Source organism: Oenanthe melanoleuca, chromosome 11, assembly GCF_029582105.1.
Source record: "Oenanthe melanoleuca isolate GR-GAL-2019-014 chromosome 11, OMel1.0, whole genome shotgun sequence".
In the NCBI taxonomy this organism is placed as follows: Eukaryota; Metazoa; Chordata; class Aves; order Passeriformes; family Muscicapidae; genus Oenanthe; species Oenanthe melanoleuca.
The window spans coordinates 9,348,999-9,369,497 of NC_079345.1; the positions used below are offsets into that span (position 1 = coordinate 9,348,999).

The 20,499-nt window shown below is 38.9% G+C and overlaps 1 protein-coding gene across 1 annotated transcript in view; it reads right to left on the reverse strand.

Annotated features, from left to right (window-relative positions):
* Positions 1–802: 802 nt before the first annotated feature.
* The window catches only part of MMP2 (matrix metallopeptidase 2), a 28,439-nt gene continuing 8,742 nt past the window's right edge, over positions 803–20,499 (reverse strand). Inside the window, exons 6-13 of the mRNA XM_056500506.1 lie at positions 16,320–16,493; positions 14,312–14,485; positions 13,070–13,225; positions 11,218–11,365; positions 7,252–7,388; positions 5,298–5,457; positions 2,566–2,675; positions 803–1,821 (exon numbers count right to left, since the gene is read on the reverse strand). Coding sequence (XP_056356481.1) covers positions 1,718–1,821; positions 2,566–2,675; positions 5,298–5,457; positions 7,252–7,388; positions 11,218–11,365; positions 13,070–13,225; positions 14,312–14,485; positions 16,320–16,493 — 1,163 coding nt within the window. The 3' untranslated portion in view covers positions 803–1,717. The remainder of the gene's footprint in view (positions 1,822–2,565; positions 2,676–5,297; positions 5,458–7,251; positions 7,389–11,217; positions 11,366–13,069; positions 13,226–14,311; positions 14,486–16,319; positions 16,494–20,499) is intronic.

The following is a 20,499-nucleotide window of genomic DNA, read 5'->3' on the forward strand; positions in this document are numbered from 1 at the left end:
TGAGTATTCTAAGGAGGAGATAAGGCATTTTCTTTTGGCATAAGTAAAAATAGTGCTGGCTCATTCAGTTGAGGATTGTCTACAGTAATTGACAGCTTCTAACAGTGGAGTTATATCTGGATGGGTACAATTAAAAGATGATTTGGCAAATGCAGCCGTTTTAGAAGTATCTTTTCAGAATATCTTAGTAAAAATCTTTGCTTAGAACAGGAAAACACTGAGTATAAACAAACATGAAATTGTAGAGGACATGAGAAGAAACCAATGGATCATGGGCTTAGGCATTAGTTACTGGTCAGTTCTGTGAATCATGGACTTAAAATAAGAGATGTGTTTAGAAGGATGTGGTTGACCCCTTACCTGACTCAGTATATACAGGATTTTGAAGTGTTTCATGTGTATGGAGCTGGATAAGATCTTTGGCCACATGGTGTCTGAAGTCATGGGTAGGATAAGAGTTTACATCTCTGTTTCTCAAGCTTACATCCCTGTAGGATACACACACCCCCTCTTCCTGCTGGGGCTGTGGAGAGGTAGCCTGTGATAGAGTGTGGATGACAGACAGGAGTGTAAACTGTTCAGGGAGAGTAGTGGGCTTTGCACAGATATGGGACCACATAATCTCTTTAATTAAATTGCTGCAGTTGCACCTTGGAACCAACAGAGGAAATAACCTGGGTTTCTAAATAAACCCCCCTATACACTTATATACTGGGTAATGTTTTTGCCTTTAACAGGTAATGCACTGAAACATGCTACTGAATTTATAATTTCAACTGATACAAGGGAGCCTGGCCATGAGTAGTGTTGACAGTGTAATTTGATTTTATTGGTATTGCTGGCACTTCATGCGTGGGACATTCTTTTCTGGTTTATTTTTTAATGAAAAACATTCTATCAGATAGTGAAAAGAACATTTTTTGTTGCCCGGTGCATAGGCAAAAAGCCTAATTGAACAAACCTCCCGATAGTATAAGGAAAAGGAAAATAAAGCACATTAAACAATACTTGACTTTTATGTATAACGCATTGTCTTCAAAAATCTGAGTCGTTTCCATCCATATAAACAAGTTATATAGTAGTAACAAAGTGCATGAAGCAAATTGCTAAATTTAACTAAGGTATTAAAATAAAAAGTACTTTAAAACAATACTTTAACACAGTTTTTTGCCATGATTCTATCATGCATCAACACAAAGCAGATCCTGAGGCAACCTGTGCCTTTGACAGTCTTTCTGTATTATTATGTAAATAAATGGAAGTAATGATCAAACTCGTAAGAGAGTGAAAAACATCAAGACAAACCATCCATTTATAACAGAGTTGTATTTAAAAAAAAATAAAAATCAAAGTGCACTGCTGGTACATCTCATTGAGCCTATCTGGTATGTGAATAACAGAGGGGCGTGATCCAGTCTCCAAAGGTTCCAAGGCTTTGTTTAAGCACCAAGGGAATAAAGAATGACGGCTGTTCTGTTCATAGCACTACTATGACTAGCACAACAAGGGAAAAATTGTACCAGAATATATACGTAAACATCTTTTGTATACTGAGGAGGCAAACACTCTTAAATTATCTGATGTGTACAGTACTGGTACTTAGTGTTTTGGTGCCAGTACCAGACTGGTCCAGTAATTAGCATTCAGATCTATTTCTAATTACAGATAAGGCATATAACAAAAAAGTAAATATTTGGTTATTGATATCTCATATGGTTCAGCAACCCAACCAGTCAGAGCTTATCTTGCCAATTTTAACAATCTTCAAACTCTTGTCTTCCATTTGTAGATAGTACTGATCTTTGAAAAAGTAGGTATATCCTGTTAAAATAAATAAACAAATATTATCAGATTCTGGAGGACTTAATTCTTGATCAAAGATTTTTTTGCCTTCATGATTTCAGGAAGCTTAATGAACTGAATTACTTATTTCCCAAAATATTCATATGTATTTGTGTTATAAAAAAAAGATACATTTTAAAACTACACTAGAATTCCCATCCTGTAGAAGAAAGCTCTTTTTAAATGGAGCCTTAATAAGGTTACTAATAAAGTTACTACTTTGTGAGTCAGAATATTCTTGGATGAAATACTTGCTGGCAAAATAGATGTTGAAAATGTGACTGAGTCAAGACTCATGTGACACCAGTGTTGCTTTCAGACTTTAGTGCATATCTGTGCAAAATTTAAGGCCCCTTAAAACCACAGGCCAGGATCTTAGCTGGACTGTGTAGGAAATTAAGAAAAATTGCAACCTAAAACCCATTCATGCCTGTGATCAGGGAGATCATCATACTTGAGTTCTGGTTGTGCTAGGGCAGGATGGTGCTGAAATGGTGCTGGGACTGTGTGCTGGAGTGGAAACTGGGGAATGTCAGGAGCTGGGAAATGTCCAAGCCACAAGGGCTGGCTCGGTCATGTGTCCTGGGGTGAGGACATCCTGTGCATCAGGCATTGGGTGGCTCCATTTGGCTCCTACTCATGGACCACAAGAAATTAGTCTCCAATAAGTTTTGCAGCAAACAAATAAGAGAGTTGGTTTGTTAAATCAGAATTAGAGCTTACCACTGTCTCCAAGGCCCAGGACAGCATCGAGGTTATCTGGAACACCATTCCAAGAGTCAGCAATGAATTTAGGGGATGCAAGCTCCATTTTCTTCTTTTCTTCATTGTACCTGAAGGAAGTTATATCTCTACATTACAAATCTGCATTTATGTTAATTTGTAACATAATTTTTCAGAGTGTCCTCAGCAAATGTGACTATATAAAACAAACAGAAATATAATAACTGAGATTGTAACATGGCTTCTATTTCATTATAATTATTGATGATTCCTTTAAAACCCTGGGAGATTTTACATCTTTCCTTCAAAAATGCAATGCTGAATTGAAAATACACTTTCTCAGGAAAGTTCTTTCCTGAAATGTAATTTGGATGGGGATCAGTGCTGAGTAGGAGGCATGTCCTGAGCACAGTGATGTGCAATATAGAGTGAACCAGGCTTCAAGGACAGCATGTGAGGCCTCAATGACCCTTCAGGTGCTCAAGAACCTCTTCAGGAGCAGCAGACTTCAGAGAGGTTGTCTTTGACAGCACTGGAGGGAGAAAACCATTTATGTTCCCGATTTCTATTTATCCATGTCTGTAGGTATCTCAGGTTACTTTTCCCTCATTGCTCTATGGAACTACTTGGATTATACCCAAAGTTACACCAGTTCTAATGAGCAGTGGGTTGGTCAGAATCAATTTAAACGATTCATTTAAATTCCTTACTATTTTTTTTCTGGGCTATTTAAAGAAAATCTAATACCTTGCTGGGTAGCTTTAAAACTTCAGCTATGGAATCTGAGCCAGCTCCTTTCCCCCCTCCTCACAACACTCTGCTATGCTCAACAGTCTTCTTATAATAACACTAAAATAGCTTGTGGCTGGAATGAAGGAGAGAGAAGGCTTCCAAAAATCCATTTAAAGTAAGTGTGATAATGACATAGGAAGGACTATGGTATGTAACTACTTTGATTCCATTGACAGAGTCCTTGTATAAAATGTAACAGCTACATACTTAAGGGTTCAACAGAGATGCTGTTCAGATTTTTTTCTGAAATATTTCTCAACTGCTTGCTTTCTTCTTTACACAGATAGAAATCACTTAATCCTATTTTGTTTCCTCAACAATAAATTATGCATTCTGCAGTGACTACACTTGATAAGGTACTTTGGTAGAAATACTGTCTGTGATTGGAGTGATGAATTAGTTGGAGGCCCTGCAGTACAGTTAACCAAAACAATAGTTGGTACAGAGCAGACCAACAGCTTTTAAACTCATGGTCTGTAGGTTTTAGTAGGAATCTGAAATGTTGCAAATGACTGTATTAAAACCACTTGTAAGTGTTTAAATGGTCTCTACAATATGACATTAAAGAATGAATAACATTCTTTAGGTTTTTAGGTTTTTTTTTTTTTCTTTAGGTAATGGAGATTACTGTCCTTAAAGTAATTGAAAATTATGATCAAGTGGCAATTGTATGGAAAGAGTATTTTACTTACTTACAGGAATCCACAGTCATTAGGATAAAATAAAGAAAGTAATTCAGTTTAATCTGAATAACATGAAATTATTGTTCACATAAAAAGACCTCAATTATACTGAGATCTTCTTTGATATATTATATAGAATATCTCTCAGAATGAACCCTTAAAGACTGGAGAATCTCTTAGATTTCTGGTGGTTATTTCTGATGCTTAACTTTCCTCTAAATTGTCATCTAATGAATGAGTCCACTTTCAGCCTGTTGTGTAATGTCTGCATTCCTGAAATAAAGTCCTGTTCCTGGAACAGACCTCTGACAGTGACTGCAGGAGTCAGGGCCTCTGTTTTGTTCTGATGCCATTTTGATAGCACAGAGTTAACTCACAAAGTTCTTCCTCTGCTTTTTAGGATGCTCTTTTGTGCCAGATCTTCCTGGCAATTATGGTAATGAAATTCTATTAAATATAATTATACAATTAGTAGACTCTTCAGGTGTAATGCAGGATATTTATTTCTACCACAGTAATAGCCTTGAGACATTTGAAGGACATTCTTTCCCAATCTAAGATGATAAGAGCATAGTAGCAGGTTACCTGAGTTTCACTGGAAACATGAAAAGGATTGAGAGGCTGTCAGAATGAATTGAAGCTAGGATTTTTCTCAAAGTACTTACAGATACACTTGTGGTTTGTTCAGATGTCCTCAGTGCCAACTATATTAGTAGAGCAAAGGTGAAAGTGATACTAGATCAGCTGCTGAAAGGATTTATAGTCATCCCCAGCATGTTTTGCCATTTCCTTTAAATCCAGTGCCTCTAAACCTGATGGCTCAGTGAAAGAATTTCTTAGGCAATCTGGTCAATCTTTGGATTCAAATGATTGGAGCTCAGTGTATTTTTAAGGAATTCCTTGCAGAGTTTTCTCCCAGCATTTGTGAGCTGACAGTAAGGACAGCTTGTCCCTTTTTAAGAGCCAGGGACTGATGTGGGGCAGTTGCTGGTACATGGGGGCATAGGGATGAGTTAGTGGTGGGCAGCCTGACAGATACTCCCAGAGACCCTCTTCCATTGCTGTTTTTGAGGCTGGCTTTTCTCAAATCCGTGCCAGTTTCCTGTTGCTGTACTGAAGCACTTTACTGCTGTCAGCACTGTCCTGGCAGCCCTTGTTTTCTGTTCCCAGGGGATGTGCCCTATGTTTGGTCCCTGCCTCCTGCAGCTCAGGGTGCATTCAGCCAACAGCATCCTACCACCACTCAATGCATCTTACTTCCAGTATCTGTCTCCAGCAAAAATGTATGTCCTCTTGTTTCTGCCCCAGTTGAAAGCTGCATCAACACGCTGCACATCAGGGGGCAGTCCCAGGCTGCTGAGTTTCTTTGGATAGCCCCTGTCCAAGTTGCTGGCTGAATAAACCCAGTACTCGTTTCCTAAGTAGAGGAGAAAAAAAAAAAAAAAGCAAACAAAACCTGTTTATTAATCACAAACAAAAGGGTATTTCTTCTTTTTTGCTTTGCCATGTGACTTTTTATTGCACTAGCTGAACCACTAGTCTTTCCAGTATTTTACCATCTGTGATTACAATCCAAGTGGACTGTGATTACCACTGCTTTTGCTACTGAAGTGCTCCTTGCCTCAGAAAGACATCCCCTCTTTACTCTTGCTTCCTCCCTTCTTAGCTGATGCACCTTTGAGGCAGACACTGCCTTGGTACATTTGGGTTACATGCTGAAACAAGCAGTTTATACAGGAAATTTTTAGTATGATGAAAATTGTCTGAAACCAGGCAGGGGCACCTGATGTTCAAATGCAGCAGCTCATGTTCACCCTTTATTTGTTTTGGTGACACATTTTATTGAGTGATTAACAGGAATTTTTCCCCCAGAGTTTCTGTTGTCCTTTACCACACAACATTATCTAATGTCTCTCCAGATGTGTATTAGTAGACTATGTAGTAGTGTTCCATGTTCTTTACATGGAATTATAATTTCCTTAGTAAATAACATCATTGGATTCTCTGAAAGCCATGGAAAGACTTATTCATTAAAGGACATTTCTTTGATTCTGTGCTAGTGGGAAAGTAAGTAAGTCAAGTATTAATGTGAGAAAAGTGTAAAGTGTGGCATTTGAGATTCTTGGAAGTTATTGATTCACTATTCAGGAACAAAGGGTAGGACTAACTGGTAAATATTTTAAGACAGTTGTGTTATTTTCAAACCAGTCTTTGTTTTCTGATAATTCATATTTTATTTTTTAAAAATGCAGGTTAGCTACGTTTTCCTTTTGTAAAGAAAAGGAGAGGTTTAGATGTGATAGAATTGTATATACTATCTGCAATATTCGAAGTGTTTTGGTTTGCCTGACTTCTCTCAGTTTTTTTTCCCCCATCCATGTAAACTAGAGCAAATGGCCTCTGAGCCATGTGGAATAGATTATCATTACTCTTTTCTCTCCTGTGCAGAAAATGTACGGCAGCTTTTGCCATATGGTTTTTACATGACTGGAGATGTTTAGTCATGTTTTTAGTAGATACTGCAGCCTAGGTTTTGCTGGCTCAGTTCTTCATGTTGAAAACAGTCTCACAGCTCTGCTCATTTGGCCACTGCAGCTGAACCACATGTGACAGACAGAGCAGAGCTTCCTGTCCTGCTCCTCTCCCATGGAGGCAGCTTGCACGGCCGCCTGCATCCCTGCCTGATGAGCCACCAAGGAAGATGCTTGGAAGGCAAAGTGGAAATCAGTCTTTGGCAAAAGAGAAGGAGACAAGGAGAGGCATGAAGAGAAAAAATAAAATGTAGTTTTCTCAAGCAGCATGTGCTGAGATAATAGCTTAAAATGGAAGGAAACAAGAAAAACAGAGCAGTGACTGGGAAAAGAGAGCTCCCAGTGTTGTTGTTGCTTTGCAGTTTAAATAATGAGACTTGTTTGGTTTTGCTTGTTCTTGAATGTCTCTTTCTAGGTGCTTATAGTTCTCCTTTGTAGTACTGGAGGCTGAATGCTGTTTTGAGTCCTTCAGATTCAGCCTTTGTCCTAAAATTCTCAGGGGGGAATAGGGAGATCTGTCACCCTACCTGAGCTCTGCTGGCTCTTAGACAGGCTGTCCCAGGTACAACTCAGAGGTAAGTGAGCATGAATGCAACATTATGCAAATGACTACTTACATTTTGAAACTTAAAACCCATACATGTGAAAAAAAAAAAAAAAATAGCCTTTAAAGCCAATACCTGAGAAAAACACAGCCTTCTCATCCTGAGGGGCCTCATAGACAGCATCAATTTTCTCTGGCAGATCGGGCCAGAATGTAGCAACAAGAAGAGGACCTGTGGGTTTTCCTCGGGGGTTTATAGTCCTCCACATGAATCTGAGCAGAACAGAAAATTGTACAGGATTTACAATGAGCTAATTCAGCAGCACATCTGTTTCTCATCACTCGTGGCATGCACACACACACACACACACACACACACACATGCGCACACGCGACAGCAGCAGCAGGCACATGTAACTCTTCTCTTCACTGACTGAAAAGCAAACTCGTTTATTTGGGGGTATGCTGCTAGAGTAGCTGCACCATAAGCTGCATGCTGGACTGCAGGTGAAATTGCTGTGCTGATTGCTTCCTGTTGCTCTTTGGCATCAGGGCAAAATTTATGCTCTGCTTTGAGTATACAAATAAAATGCTTTGAGCAAACAGATAAACTCATTTACACAACATTTAAACTGTTAGAGCCCTCCTGCTGCTGTGCATGGAGCAGATGGATGAGCCTTTGACAAAAGCAGAGTTTTGTATTCCATGGACTGCTCTTGCAATTACTATTGTAGTGACATAAAGTTCAAATTTAATAGCAGTATATCATAGTGCTTGGAAGTGAGTTTGGCTGCAAAAGAAACTACTAGCACTAAAAACGTTCATTAGAGAAATGCAAAGGGTAATTTATTGGCTATTTTATGCATAAGTAGGATGATAATTTGATTTAAGCTTTAAAGAACTCTAATTATCTTTAAATGGCAGAGCTTTGTGATAAGAACTTATGGTATTAAAAATGGCACTGCTATTTTATCCTCCATAGAATGAAGAACTTTTTTCCCCAACAGAACAAAAGTTTGGACATGGTCATAAAATGAAATATCAGCAGGCTGGTGGAGTTGCTCTTGCACCAAGCCATAGTCGTTAAATTCTGAGGTCAAACTGCTTTTCTGAAGCTCAAGGTGCTACTGGCATTTTATTTTTTGCAGAATATAAATTGTCATTACCCATTCCTGCCTAGAATCATTATACCTTTGGGAAGCCCAGAATCTTAAACTTCATTTTGTTGCCTAAAATTTGGAGGAGCAGTCCTAAATTAATTTAACAAATTGCTGTATTTTTATCAATAGTGAAGATAGTAATATGTTATCCTTGTTTTGCATAAATAGATGTATTTTTTATATGTACAAAAATATCTCTGAGCACGACTCATAATTTTAATTACAAAAAAGAGGCAAAGAATAAGCTATCTGGCTAATTACTGCTCTTGAAAGTGTTAAAATACATATGACATGCTGCAGTTGGTAATACTATTCATGTCATGCATCTCTTTTTAGACAGAAAAGCAGATTCAATATGATATGGAATAGAAATTCATATAGAAAATCTTTATAGCACCACATTCATAAAGTATTTTCTGTAAAAATCCAAGTTACAGAATTCTTAGTCAAGTTTGGACCTGATTTATGGCTGAATCAACTCCAGTAATTGCTATCTGCATGAATTTCAAACTGTCCAGGGCCAACGGAGACTTAACACCAGGTTTTTAATAAACCACACATTTCAAGGGACTTGTTAAATTGGTGAGGTTTTCTTTTGGAAAGGGAAACTTTGTCAAAGCTGAATTTTATTTTGTTTTTTAATTGGGTAGAAGGTATTTCTATTTCTACACATCTTACTGAGGAAATGGTAAAATTAATTATTTGGCTTTCTCATTTCAGTTTGAACACAATAAAATGTTTTAACTCATCCATATTAAATCTTAATATTACTTTTATAAACAGATTTAAAAATTTGGTTACAGTAGGTTTTTTACATGATATTTTAACATAATCTATGTTTTTGATGATTGATGATGATGATGATGATGATTCTCATATGCAGTTATTGAAAGTGGGCCTTTTTTGGTGTCCTGATAAATTTCAAAGTGTAAAACTTTTGTTCTCTCTCAGAATAAAACCATCTGTGGAATTGCTGTTCTTGGGCATTCTATAGAATGCCCAATAGAAAAGCTCAATTGATCTCTATAGCTAACAGCACCTTCAGTAATTCCCCTTTCCTGGTAATTTCCTTTCCTTGATTTGAGGTGGGGAGGGAAAATACTTTTTTTTTGGAAAGAATTAATCATATCTGACCTCCTTTTTGCTATTTACTCTCTTTGCCATGTGACAGTTGGATTCTATGATAATTTTCATGAATCATGAAAGTCACACAACACATGACAGACAGCTGTTTCTTGAGTTCCAAAAGTGAGTCACAATGCTGCTTGCCTGATACTTGGAAAGCTGCAAGACTGGCAGGCAAAGCCATTCCAGAGCAAAACAATTCAGCAGTTGTCTGCTTTTGCTGCATGCTGGATAAAGGCTGAGCCAGTCTGAACAGATTGTTTTGGTATTTGCACAGTTCTTAGACCAGCTGTATCTAAATGCAAAATAATTCTATTTTGTTGGGATTATATAGAATATTGGATCACTCTGCTGGTTTAGGAGTAGTTCCTTTGTGTGGCCACTGGTTTGCATGAGCAGAAGCAAGGTGGAATTCTGGCTGAAAACCAAGAGCCATGAGTGAGCAGAAGAGGAGCAGTAGCTGGGTATGGTGTGGAACTTGGTAGGGTTTTACTGCTGTGAGAATGTTTTCCCTTTGAAGATGCTGAGCTCAGGTGAATGCTTCAACACTCTTATGACTAAATTAGCAAAAGTGAGCTCAGTTTTTGGCACATCTGGGGGGGCAGCCGTGTGAAGATTTGTGTGAGGCTGATGTGTCGGTAGTGTGGGGACATTTGGTGGCCAAGAAAGGAAAGTTCCTTGCCAGTAGGGATCACTGGAATCTCAGCATGCAGCTGACAGGGCCAAGAGAAAATACAAAAGGTATCAGGGTGATCCCCACAGACCAGATCAAAACTTCTTACTAGGAGAAGGTTTAAATTCCATTTCTGCATTGCTAAAACACAAAGCCTGTGGTAAAGATTAAGTCCAACTTCAAACATAAAGCACCATTATTCTGGGTATCATGTAGATTGGATCTAGAAGGAAATACATGGAATCATTGTATTTACCCTTAAAAATCAACTAACTAACCATGGTTTTTTGTTACTAATAACTGGTGAGTAGAATTAAACCATGCAGCATAGTAATATATAGCTTCATATATCTAGCTGAAAGTTTGAATCTGGAGTAGATGGCTGGACTCATGTCACCAGGAGATACCAAAAAATAATTTTTGAATTGCTATTGCTATTGAGGGGAACTTGTTTCTTAGCTCCTGTTTCTGTGTAAATTTCAACTGATGACTATCAAGGAGCAATGAACAGGTGGGTTGCAATACTTCCCTTAGCTTGAGATGCTTGTATGTGTTTTTCTATGATAGGAAACTGATTTAGGCACACTCATTGAATGTGTGTGGACCCAGATCTTCAGTGGTGTTGGGGGAATGTTCAGGGTAGCTGATGACAAATAATCCCAAATTTGGCATTGATTTATGAGAGGGAAGAAAGGAGCCTGAGTGTCTCTCACAGGGGTGCTGCCAAGTGCCATATTCCTGGAGATGCTCTTCATTGCTGAGCAGCTGAGAATACAGGCCCTGGCATAGGCAAGGGAGCTGCAGCTGAGCAGCCAACTCATTTTATGAGGAATATCTGTTTTTGCATCAAAAATGCCTTTCTGTCTTGGAGGCTTTGCACACATGTAGCCCATCCCAACCACCACTGTCCTTGATGTGTAATTACTGCAGCCATGAGTCATGCTGTTATTTAATGACTTTGGACTCAACCTGAATTAAACCGTTTCCATTTCCCTTAGGAGTTGAATAGGACACTTTCCCATCTCTGAATACACAAAACAAAGGGAGGATGTTGTGCCTGATAATAAATATCTAGATTTTGGTGAATAGGTCCCACAGATTCCTTCAGTTGAGGCTCTCTTGTTAAGCAATTTATCTCACTTACCTGTCCTTGAAGAAAAAGATTTCTCCTCTGATTTGCGCGACCCCATCAAACACGATGTCGTGCTTGCAGAGCTCGGGAGTGACAGGGCCGAGGGTTGGCTGTGGGCCTGGGCCGGGGCCGGGGCCTGGTCCGACGTCAGGGGACACCTCTGTGACGGAGAACAGAGACATTGTTACACCTGAGTGAAGGGCTGCACTGGAGAGCAAGGCCTGCCGTGGCTTCTGAAAGGGTAAGTGTTGAGTTCTTGAAGGAGGAAACACTGATAATAAAGTCTCTTCAGGAGAAGGGAGGTTGAGCAGAGCTGAGGAAGCCGTGACTTCCACTCCTGTCCCAATGCCCCGTGTGGCCTCAATCGGGACACGGTGCCTGTGTGTCTGTCTGGGCTGAGCTGCCTCCTCAACCTCAGAGATAGTTAGGAGGGACTGTATTGCATTCAGAAGTGAACATTACAATTTGTATTTTGCTGGCTTCTAAAAAGAAGATTAAGATTTCAAAGTCCTTGTACTCAGAATTATGTGCAGCTCTGCTGAGAAAGACATCAAAGTGGATTTCTCTTTTTTAAAGAAGTGCCAATATTTGGCAAGTTACAAAGATGTATTTTGAGCCATTTGTAGGATCTTCCTGCCCTTACCGAGAATCAAAATGTGCTTTTCAAAACATGAATTTTTCCATTTGATGTATTATTATTTGGCTGCTGCTTCTCTTGAGGCATTTGCCTCTTTCTCAGACATTAGGTTAACTTACTGCATGAGAAAAAAATGGAATGTAGCTGATTTGTGATAATAATAAAGTGAGAAAAGAAGGGGTTTTTTAATACTTGTTTTACACAGAAAGCAGTTTGTAAAGGGTTGTATCAGTTAAAAAGAGGAAGAAGGATAGTTTTTTCTTGGATATTGAAGCATGCTTTAAAACAACTGGGTTAGGTTCTAAACTCTTATCAAAGGTGCACAGTATGGGCTCAGAAAACTCACTTAATCTTGACCATGTCTCAATTCCCTTCCTTAATTAAAGCAGCTAAGAATAAGGAATAATGAAGACTCAAATCAGATTTTTGTCTCATGTGATAACATTTTTGGCATATTCTTATTAAAATTTCTGAGGTGTGGAATACTGTAGAATATAGTCACAGTTAAAAAGATCTCTCAGTAGAAAAGTGAAAAGCACAGAAAGAGAAATGGAATCTGGGAATGACTGCTTAATTGTAGAATACTGCAAGGCAGAAAGTCTGTGCGTGGAAGGAATCTTAATCATCACACTACTTATGCATTTTACTAAGACTATCTGTGGAGAAAAGAACAAATATTAAAGATTTAGCTACATAAAAAATACTTAAATCCACTTTTTCTCTAGGAGACTGCCTAATACATTTACATTGAAGTTTCAGCTCCCACACTTTCTGCAAATGTTATTGTGATGGTACAGCTTGAATTGTGGGAAGGCAATGTGAACTGTTTCCGAGCTGGGACACAGGAAACAGTGTCCTTCCCCTCTTGCAGAGGGTCACAACCTGGGAAGCTCAGAGCATTGCAGAATGTAACACCCAAACCCATCCACGTCAGGTATTTCAAACTAGAGACAAACATGGCATTTCATCGTCCCAGTAAAGGCACTAGAAATTTTCATCTAAAGTTTTGTTTTTGGGGTGTTTTGATGCTCCCATCATCCTTAAGTTGTGATATTTGATTGAAGTAGCAGACTGGTAATACGAAGAGAGCAGGGGTAAAGGAGCAGAGGATGTTTTTGGCATTGGTGGGATTGTGCTGTTTGTAATTTACTGTCAATTCTGAGTCTGATATTTCAACCTGTGCTGCCTGATTTTCTGATGAGTTCTGCTGGTAGGGGAGGATTTTACCATATAGCTCCTGGATCCCTTTAATGTCATCCTGAGAAAGTCGAAAGTTCTTGGTGTAGGTGTAGATGGGGGCCATGAGAGCTCCTGGGTCCTCAGAGTGCTCTAATCCCATGGCATGGCCAAATTCATGGGCAGCAACCAAGAAGAGACTGTACCCTGAATAACACAGTAAGGCAGAGTTAGCTGCTTGCATTTAAATAGAATTATACCACACAGGTTATTCACAATAAATAATAATGATTAATATTTACAGCCTCCCATGGTGAACATCACACCAATTGCCAATAATGACATTTTACTGGAGAGATCCTAAAATCTTTTGTAGGTGATCTTTGCTGCTGTCTCCTATGCAAGTGACTCTGAGCACAATCTTAATATTTGTATGAGAAAAGAAAGTGTAGCAAATAACATTGGACATCCCTTTCAGTTACAGAAGTATTGAACTTGTAATCTAGATATCAAATCTTCCTTTTCACCATGAAAAGACTTGTAAGTGATAAACAGGTCTGTAAATATGTGTCTCTGAGAACAGACTCTAAATCAGTACTGGTGTACCAAATATTGTTAGGTTAGAAGTAACCTTTTATCATAGAGTGACATTTCAACAATTATACCCAAACAGTCTCTGAAATCTGGCAGATTTCTTTCCTCCTAGAATAACCCCCTAAATCTAGTATTTATTTGTAAATATATAAAAAGCCTTTTGCCCATGTTAAAATATGGCAAATATTCACCAAAACAATTTTAAATAGCAATATTGGCCACATAACCTTTGTGCTGTCATTCGCTTTTTAAATACGTTTTTCATCCTTCACAATATCAGTCACAAATGTATTAATTTTTTACATTTAGTGTTTGATCCTAATTCGTATAGTGTATAATTTATTGCGTACTGGTGAAATACTAGTAATAGTATATATGCTATACTATGTATAGTACTAGTAATACTGTAGTACTTTTAGCCTTGGAAGAAAAAAATGGTGGGGGGAAAACCATGTATTTATTTATTAATTTGTTCCATGGTTTTGTATTTTGGAAGGATCCTGCATCACTATAGGTCTAGAAAATCTGAATATTTCAGACGAGCTCTGGGTGTGACTCTAGCTGTAGTCTCACGCCTCAGTGCAGGGATTTTGCTCAGATTTCAGGCTGGAGTGCTGTAACCAGCAGGAGAGATGAGAGTGGAATCCCTGCAGATGTGGTGCCAGGGTGTGGGTGCTGCCCAGTGGCAGGAGGTGTCACCTTGGTCTGGGCAGAAGCCCCACTTGCGGTCGTCGTCGTAGCTGCTGGTGGAGGCGCACCACAGCTTGCCGTCGCTGCGCCCCGCGCTCGTGCACGACTCGTACTTGTTCCCCAGGAAGATGAAGGGGAACACACACGGGGCTCCCTCAGAATTCCCACCAACTGTTGACATGGCTGTGGAAAATGACAGGAGAACGCAGTGAGAAGGGCATCCCTTTGGCATCCTCCTAACTACACTGAAAGCAGAAAGGAAGAAGAAATGCTGCAGTCCTTCTAGGAACATTATGACTGAAAGTAGTATTTGAAAACTGTCAGAATTAAAAAGGAAAAAGTTGACACATTGCCATTGCAATGGATTTGCAGGTAGCTTTGGTGGAGGTGAGAAGGAGCCCTGGACTCATGTTCACAGCTCTGGGGAAGCAGCAGTTTAACAGAGTTTTATGGAAGGTGATTGTCCGGCAAGTATCTTTTAATTCTCATTCCTGGTGTTATTTTAAAGTGTTTAAGTGGAAGGTAGGGTTATTGTCAGAAAGGTTAAACAGCTGTTGAATATCCACCTGGCTGGTGAGTGTCCCACTGACAAATAAGCTTTATTTGACAGTAGGGTACAGTTTAAAATCATGTGATTTTAGACATTTTCTAAAAGAAAGCGTATATTAAATGGGGATAACTTTTTTTTAAACAAGTATTTTGCAAAAACTTGAGAGATTTTCCCTTGTTTTCTCATCTATGTAGTATATGGCAGTAATATATAAGAAATAACATTTGTATTTTCAGTTATTTCTAGAGGGAAGAGGATGTAACTGCATTTAAAATAACAGTTTAAAGTAAGTATCATGAACAGAATGTGAAAAGAATATTAAACTCATTTAAATTAATTTACACTGCTACCTGGCAATTACAGTTCCTTTCAAATGATGATCTGTCTTCTGGGGAGGTACATGACAGAAATACAGAGGTCAATCTGGTTGTGTCCCTAATTATTTTTCAGTATTTATTTTTCATTCCTTATTATTTATTAATAGCCTTTTGTACAGAAAAAAAAAAATCCTTAACTAAGGGTATTTCTTAGTTCCAGTGATAGTGACTGTGTTACCTAGGACTTTGAATACATTGATTCTAGATAAACTTGTTCTTTTGTCTGCTGAATGATACTTTAGAATTTTCTCTTTTTAACCTTGTAGCAAGTTATAATGAATTTGATCCTTTATTTTCTTTTTTTTTATTGTTTTTTTTTTAACATCTGTAATGTAAAATGGAAAGGTTACACCTGGTTATCAGAAATAACAGAAAGCTAAATACCAGTACATCAAAGCTGTATAGCAAAAGGTTAGGCTATTTTCAAGAGACCCCACAAAATCAAAAAGCAAGATGCATGTGCATTTGAATGTAGCTTCCTCTTGGCTCTATTAAAAGCCAGAGAATTTAGAATTGCCATGGTTCACTTCGTCTCTATGCTTATGACTCTGGTGCCACAAAATGAACATCTGAAAATGAACACCTGCCATGACATTCATACTATAGATTAATTTTTGTTCCTTTATGTAGCAAAACTCAAGTTAGAAAGTATAAAGAAGTGTGAAGAAAGTGGAATTTTTTTTCATGGCTAAGCCATTTCACTTAGTTCTTTTGAATTGCTGAAAAGATCTATTAATACAAGCTTAACATACTAAATAGGATTTCTTTTTACAAGTGTACATGGTAAGTGTTAAGGTAAAATATTATTCATACTTCTGTCCCATGAGACTTCCCTTCCAGGACCATTAACAAATTGTAATCTGCTTGTAATTATCCTGCAGTGTAGCCATGCATTTGTAGGCTCAATGAAATTTGTGTATTCCTGACAAACCTGTGCTGTGACACACCAACAGTTCCAGTTACATCCTTCACCCCTCTCTTGAAATTGTGTCTAACTCATCAACTTTTGTGTGCTGTGGTGAAGGTGTGCCAAAGGAGACTTAAGACAATGACCAATCAGACTGTGTTATGCAGGCAGCATTCCTCATACCAGTCTCTGGACAGAATCCGTATTTCTTATCCCTGTCGTAGTCCTCAGTGGTTCCACACCATCGGTACCCGTCTGTCCTGCCTTCTGTTGTGCACTGCTCATAGGATTGCCCTTGGAATTTGAAGGGAAATTTGCATGGCTGTCCATCACCATTGCCACCCATTGTAAAAAGTGCTGGAGGGAGAAGAAGAGAGGAAAATGTCAATGCACAAAGCTCAGTATCAACAAGGAATCACAGTGTGCCTATGGGAACATGCCGGGGTCTGGACAGACATTGGACACCCATCAGTGACGCACTTCACACTGGGAGTATCAGACATCTGGTCAGTCTATGTCTTCTCCAGGCTGCTCTGTCACTGGGAATCCTCTGTGGTAGGACAATGTGCCATGTACTGGTGAGAGGAAACTATGAAAGCAACAAACTGCTCTTGGCCTTGCCCTGAACACAGATAAAACATCCTTCACGCATTCATGATCTAATTCCCCTGGAGTTTTAAGAACAGCACTGCAGAATAACTTATCTGTTCGAATTCCCCGTGTAAAGCATGCATGATTTAGCCTTTTTAAGGTCTCCAAGAACATCTTTTCCCCTCTTTCTCACCCAGTTTAAAGCAGCAACTAAAACCCAAATGTGTATGTGGGAAGGCTTGGCAGGTTAGCTCTAACTTGGCTGTTGTCTTTGATGACTAAACAGCCATTACAGCCTCAGTGTGTAGGATCTGAGGGGGATTGCCTTTGCTTAGTCTGATACATCAGTGGGAAGAGACATTGTTTGTGTGTGTGCTTCTTTAGAGTAGCACTAAATAAACACCCCGGCTGGGAAATGGTTCTGACAGTGGAGTATTGTGACCCAGATGGTCCATTTTGCCTTTTACACTTAAACCAGTAACTGGCCACAGCACCAGAGACATGAACCTGTATGTTAGAGAATTTCCAGTCCCACTCATGAGAGGACTTGAAGCTATGCAGGCCTGGCTCTCACATGCAAGTTTGCTGAACTTCTGCTCTGCTTATGAGAGTGATTCTATCCTGCATCCTGGGCATGGGTGGGGTCCTGTCATGCAACACACACTGTGCCTCCCCAAAAGAGCAAGCTGCAAATGCTGTTTTTTGTCTCAGGTGCTGTACTAAAGGTGCATGAACTAGGACTGTGGCTATTATGACTGGAGAAGGACCTTATCTTTTAAAAAAAGTAATGATAGAATTGGAGAGCAAAATTAAACTGAGTTGTTTAGATGACTCACTTACCATGAGCTGCTTCCAGCTCTAGGTCTGGCAAGCTCTGCATTTTAATAGCCTTTTTTGTATTGGTTTACATGTGGCTAAGTTGCAAAAACCATATGGAAAGCCAGGCTCTTACTTCTCATGCAGCCTTTGAGTCATAGTCAGAATGCAGCTTTTCATTTTGCTTGAGGCTACATTATGTGATGGTAACAACAATGGTTTATTAAGTTTTCAATCTGCCCCTCCTTACTATAAAATTGCTTTAAGTAAATGAAAATTGGAGACTGGGGCAGTTTTCCAAAAACAAAAGTCCAATTTGCTTCTTAGGGGATCTTGAAAGGCCTTGCTCTGGCAAACCCAGCAATTTAAAACCTGGTGAAGATACACTGAAGTGAGAGCAGATTCAGACTGGACATTACTAATATGTGAACTTCACTTTTAGCTCTTCCTAGAGAAATCAGCCAGTTGTGATGTCAGGAAACCTCAGTCTGGAAGGCTAAAGCCCCTGTGGCACAGATCCAAGGTGGAAGTAGCTGCAGCTTCAGGAGGGTTCTGCCTGGGAGAGCAGTCAGCAGCAGCTTGTAGGATCTATGATGGGCATGGGGGAGATACAGGCAGAGAACAGATTGTACTGGAGGACCAAAGTTAGGAGCCTAAACTTCCTGTAGTGTCACTGGAGTTTGGAAATGAGAGAAATCAAGGTCCCTTGATCCCATATGGCAAAGGAGCAGTTCAGCACCTGTGTAAGATTTGTGTAATAGGTAGATAACTTCCTGCTTTACCTTCTTCTTTGACAAACTACAGTTCAATCAGTTTACAAAACTGGGGTACAGATCTGGGATTAACTTTAGAGAAGCCTGGTGCAGCACCATAGCATTAAAGATGTTTCCATACATGCACTGTGGCTCTATAATAAGAAGAACTGAAACTAACTTCAGTGAGCTAAACATGAGAGAAACAAAGGCCAACAGCCAGGAATGTTGCCCCCAACACAGACTCTCTGATGTAAATCCTCCCCTATCTGAATTTATTAGCTGGGGTTTAGCAAATGGTGCCTTGGAATAATGAGTGAACAATGCCACTCTGCATTTAATAAGAAACATCTGTGCATAACTGTTCATGGATCTTGCAAAACAATTACATCAGAAACAAAAGGCTGAAACCCTTCTGTTCAATTTCAGAGACCTTGACACTGGCATTTCCAGGAACTTCACTTTCATAACCTAGCAGTGCTTCACTGCTTACATTTTCAGCCTTGCATGACTGTAGGATGTTACAAAGATGTATCAGTCAGGGTATGTGGATCTCCATTTCTCCAGCTGTCTATAATCCGGGCTTCCTTCTGACTGTATCTGAGTGCTTGCAGTATTTTATATAAATGAGCCAAATTTTTCTATTTTCTGGCTGAAAGAATTAACCCAAGGGAGAGGAGATTTGGGGAAAGGTGGGGAATAGAGATGGCAAAATTTCACAAAAATAATGTTTATGCAGTTATGTGCATGTGCACACTTATAGCCTGCTGAAGTAAATATTCTGAAAGTCACACCACTAACAATAACTTTTAAAAAATTAATTGTAGTCTGTGTAAAGTTCTCCTGCTTGTCCATCCTCTATAGCTGTATAAATAGCTATCACCAGGGTAGATATCAAGTCTAAATATGACCTAAACCAGGCAATTAGGGGTTTGGAAATTAAAGAATATCTTTTTACCACATTAGGTCTAGAAGACTGATATATTCTGCAACAGATTGTCTTTGGAAAGCACGACCACCCTGATGCAGAAAATATGTACTCTTGTATTTGAAACTCTATGGTCTTGCTTGAAAAAGCCTAAAAATCTGCCAAGCAGGAATCCATATAGTGTTTGGCTACAGCAGGATTCCAGAGAATCCTGTTTAGAACTTTTTCTGTGTACACATACATGCAAACTTTTGAAAAAGTGTTTCTTTTCAGCCACATATTAATACATGTACATGTGTGACAGTACTTGGGTGCTGGGATATGTTGGGCTCTACTTGTGCACTCTTGGGCTGGCAAACCCCTGAGTGTGTTTTGTTAGCTTGAGGCTTAGGCATCACTAATTTTCTTTCAGCAATCTGCATTGTCTTTCCTTGTACTGACTGCATGTAGCCATAATACTATAAGTAAGTTTAGTACAATTGTTTCAAGCAGGATTAGCATGAATCTGAAAAAAGCATCATTGCTTTCTGGTTTGTTCTCTTTCATTTGTTATGACTCAGGAGTAGTAGGCAGGAGTTTAGTGACCAAGGTTTTGATAAGAAAGATAAAAAAGAGTGATGAAACACTCCCCAAAGCTAATAGTTGGTTATGTACAAAGGGAAAAAAATGAATGTGGGAAACTGCAGTACTGGGAATGGCTGTTAATGTATGTGTCAGGAACTAGCAAACAGGAGGTGGAAAGAGTGGCTGAAATCACCTTACCTCCTCTCACTGCTGACAAATTACCTCAGTAGGCTACAGCCAATTATACTTAATTGCTTCTCTAAAGGTTTCCTGCCATGTGATGTACAGGAGATTAAATTAACACTTATGCCAATAAATTATCTGAAATGTTATATCCTCAGGCTGTAAATACTCATCAAGATTTTCAAGCACAGAAATATGTGTTCCTCTTGTTTTAACAGGAAACATATTGTCATAAATACATTTGAAAGATAATAATGATAATCTTGTGTATAATTTAAAAAAGTTATGGCTACATGAAGACATTATAAACTTTGCCTAATCTGCAAATTAAGGTTTTCAAAGATGAAATAAAATTCTTGTGAAAGTTTTGTTCATATTACAAGAAGGTAGAAGTTAAGTTCAGTCTTAGTTTTTGTGGACTTCTAATAATTTTGTAAGATACTGATATGTTGTTATGATTTCATAAAGACATTTATGAAAGTCTTCCTTTATCTGAAAGGGAAGGAAGTGGGAAAAGCACAAGAAGAAG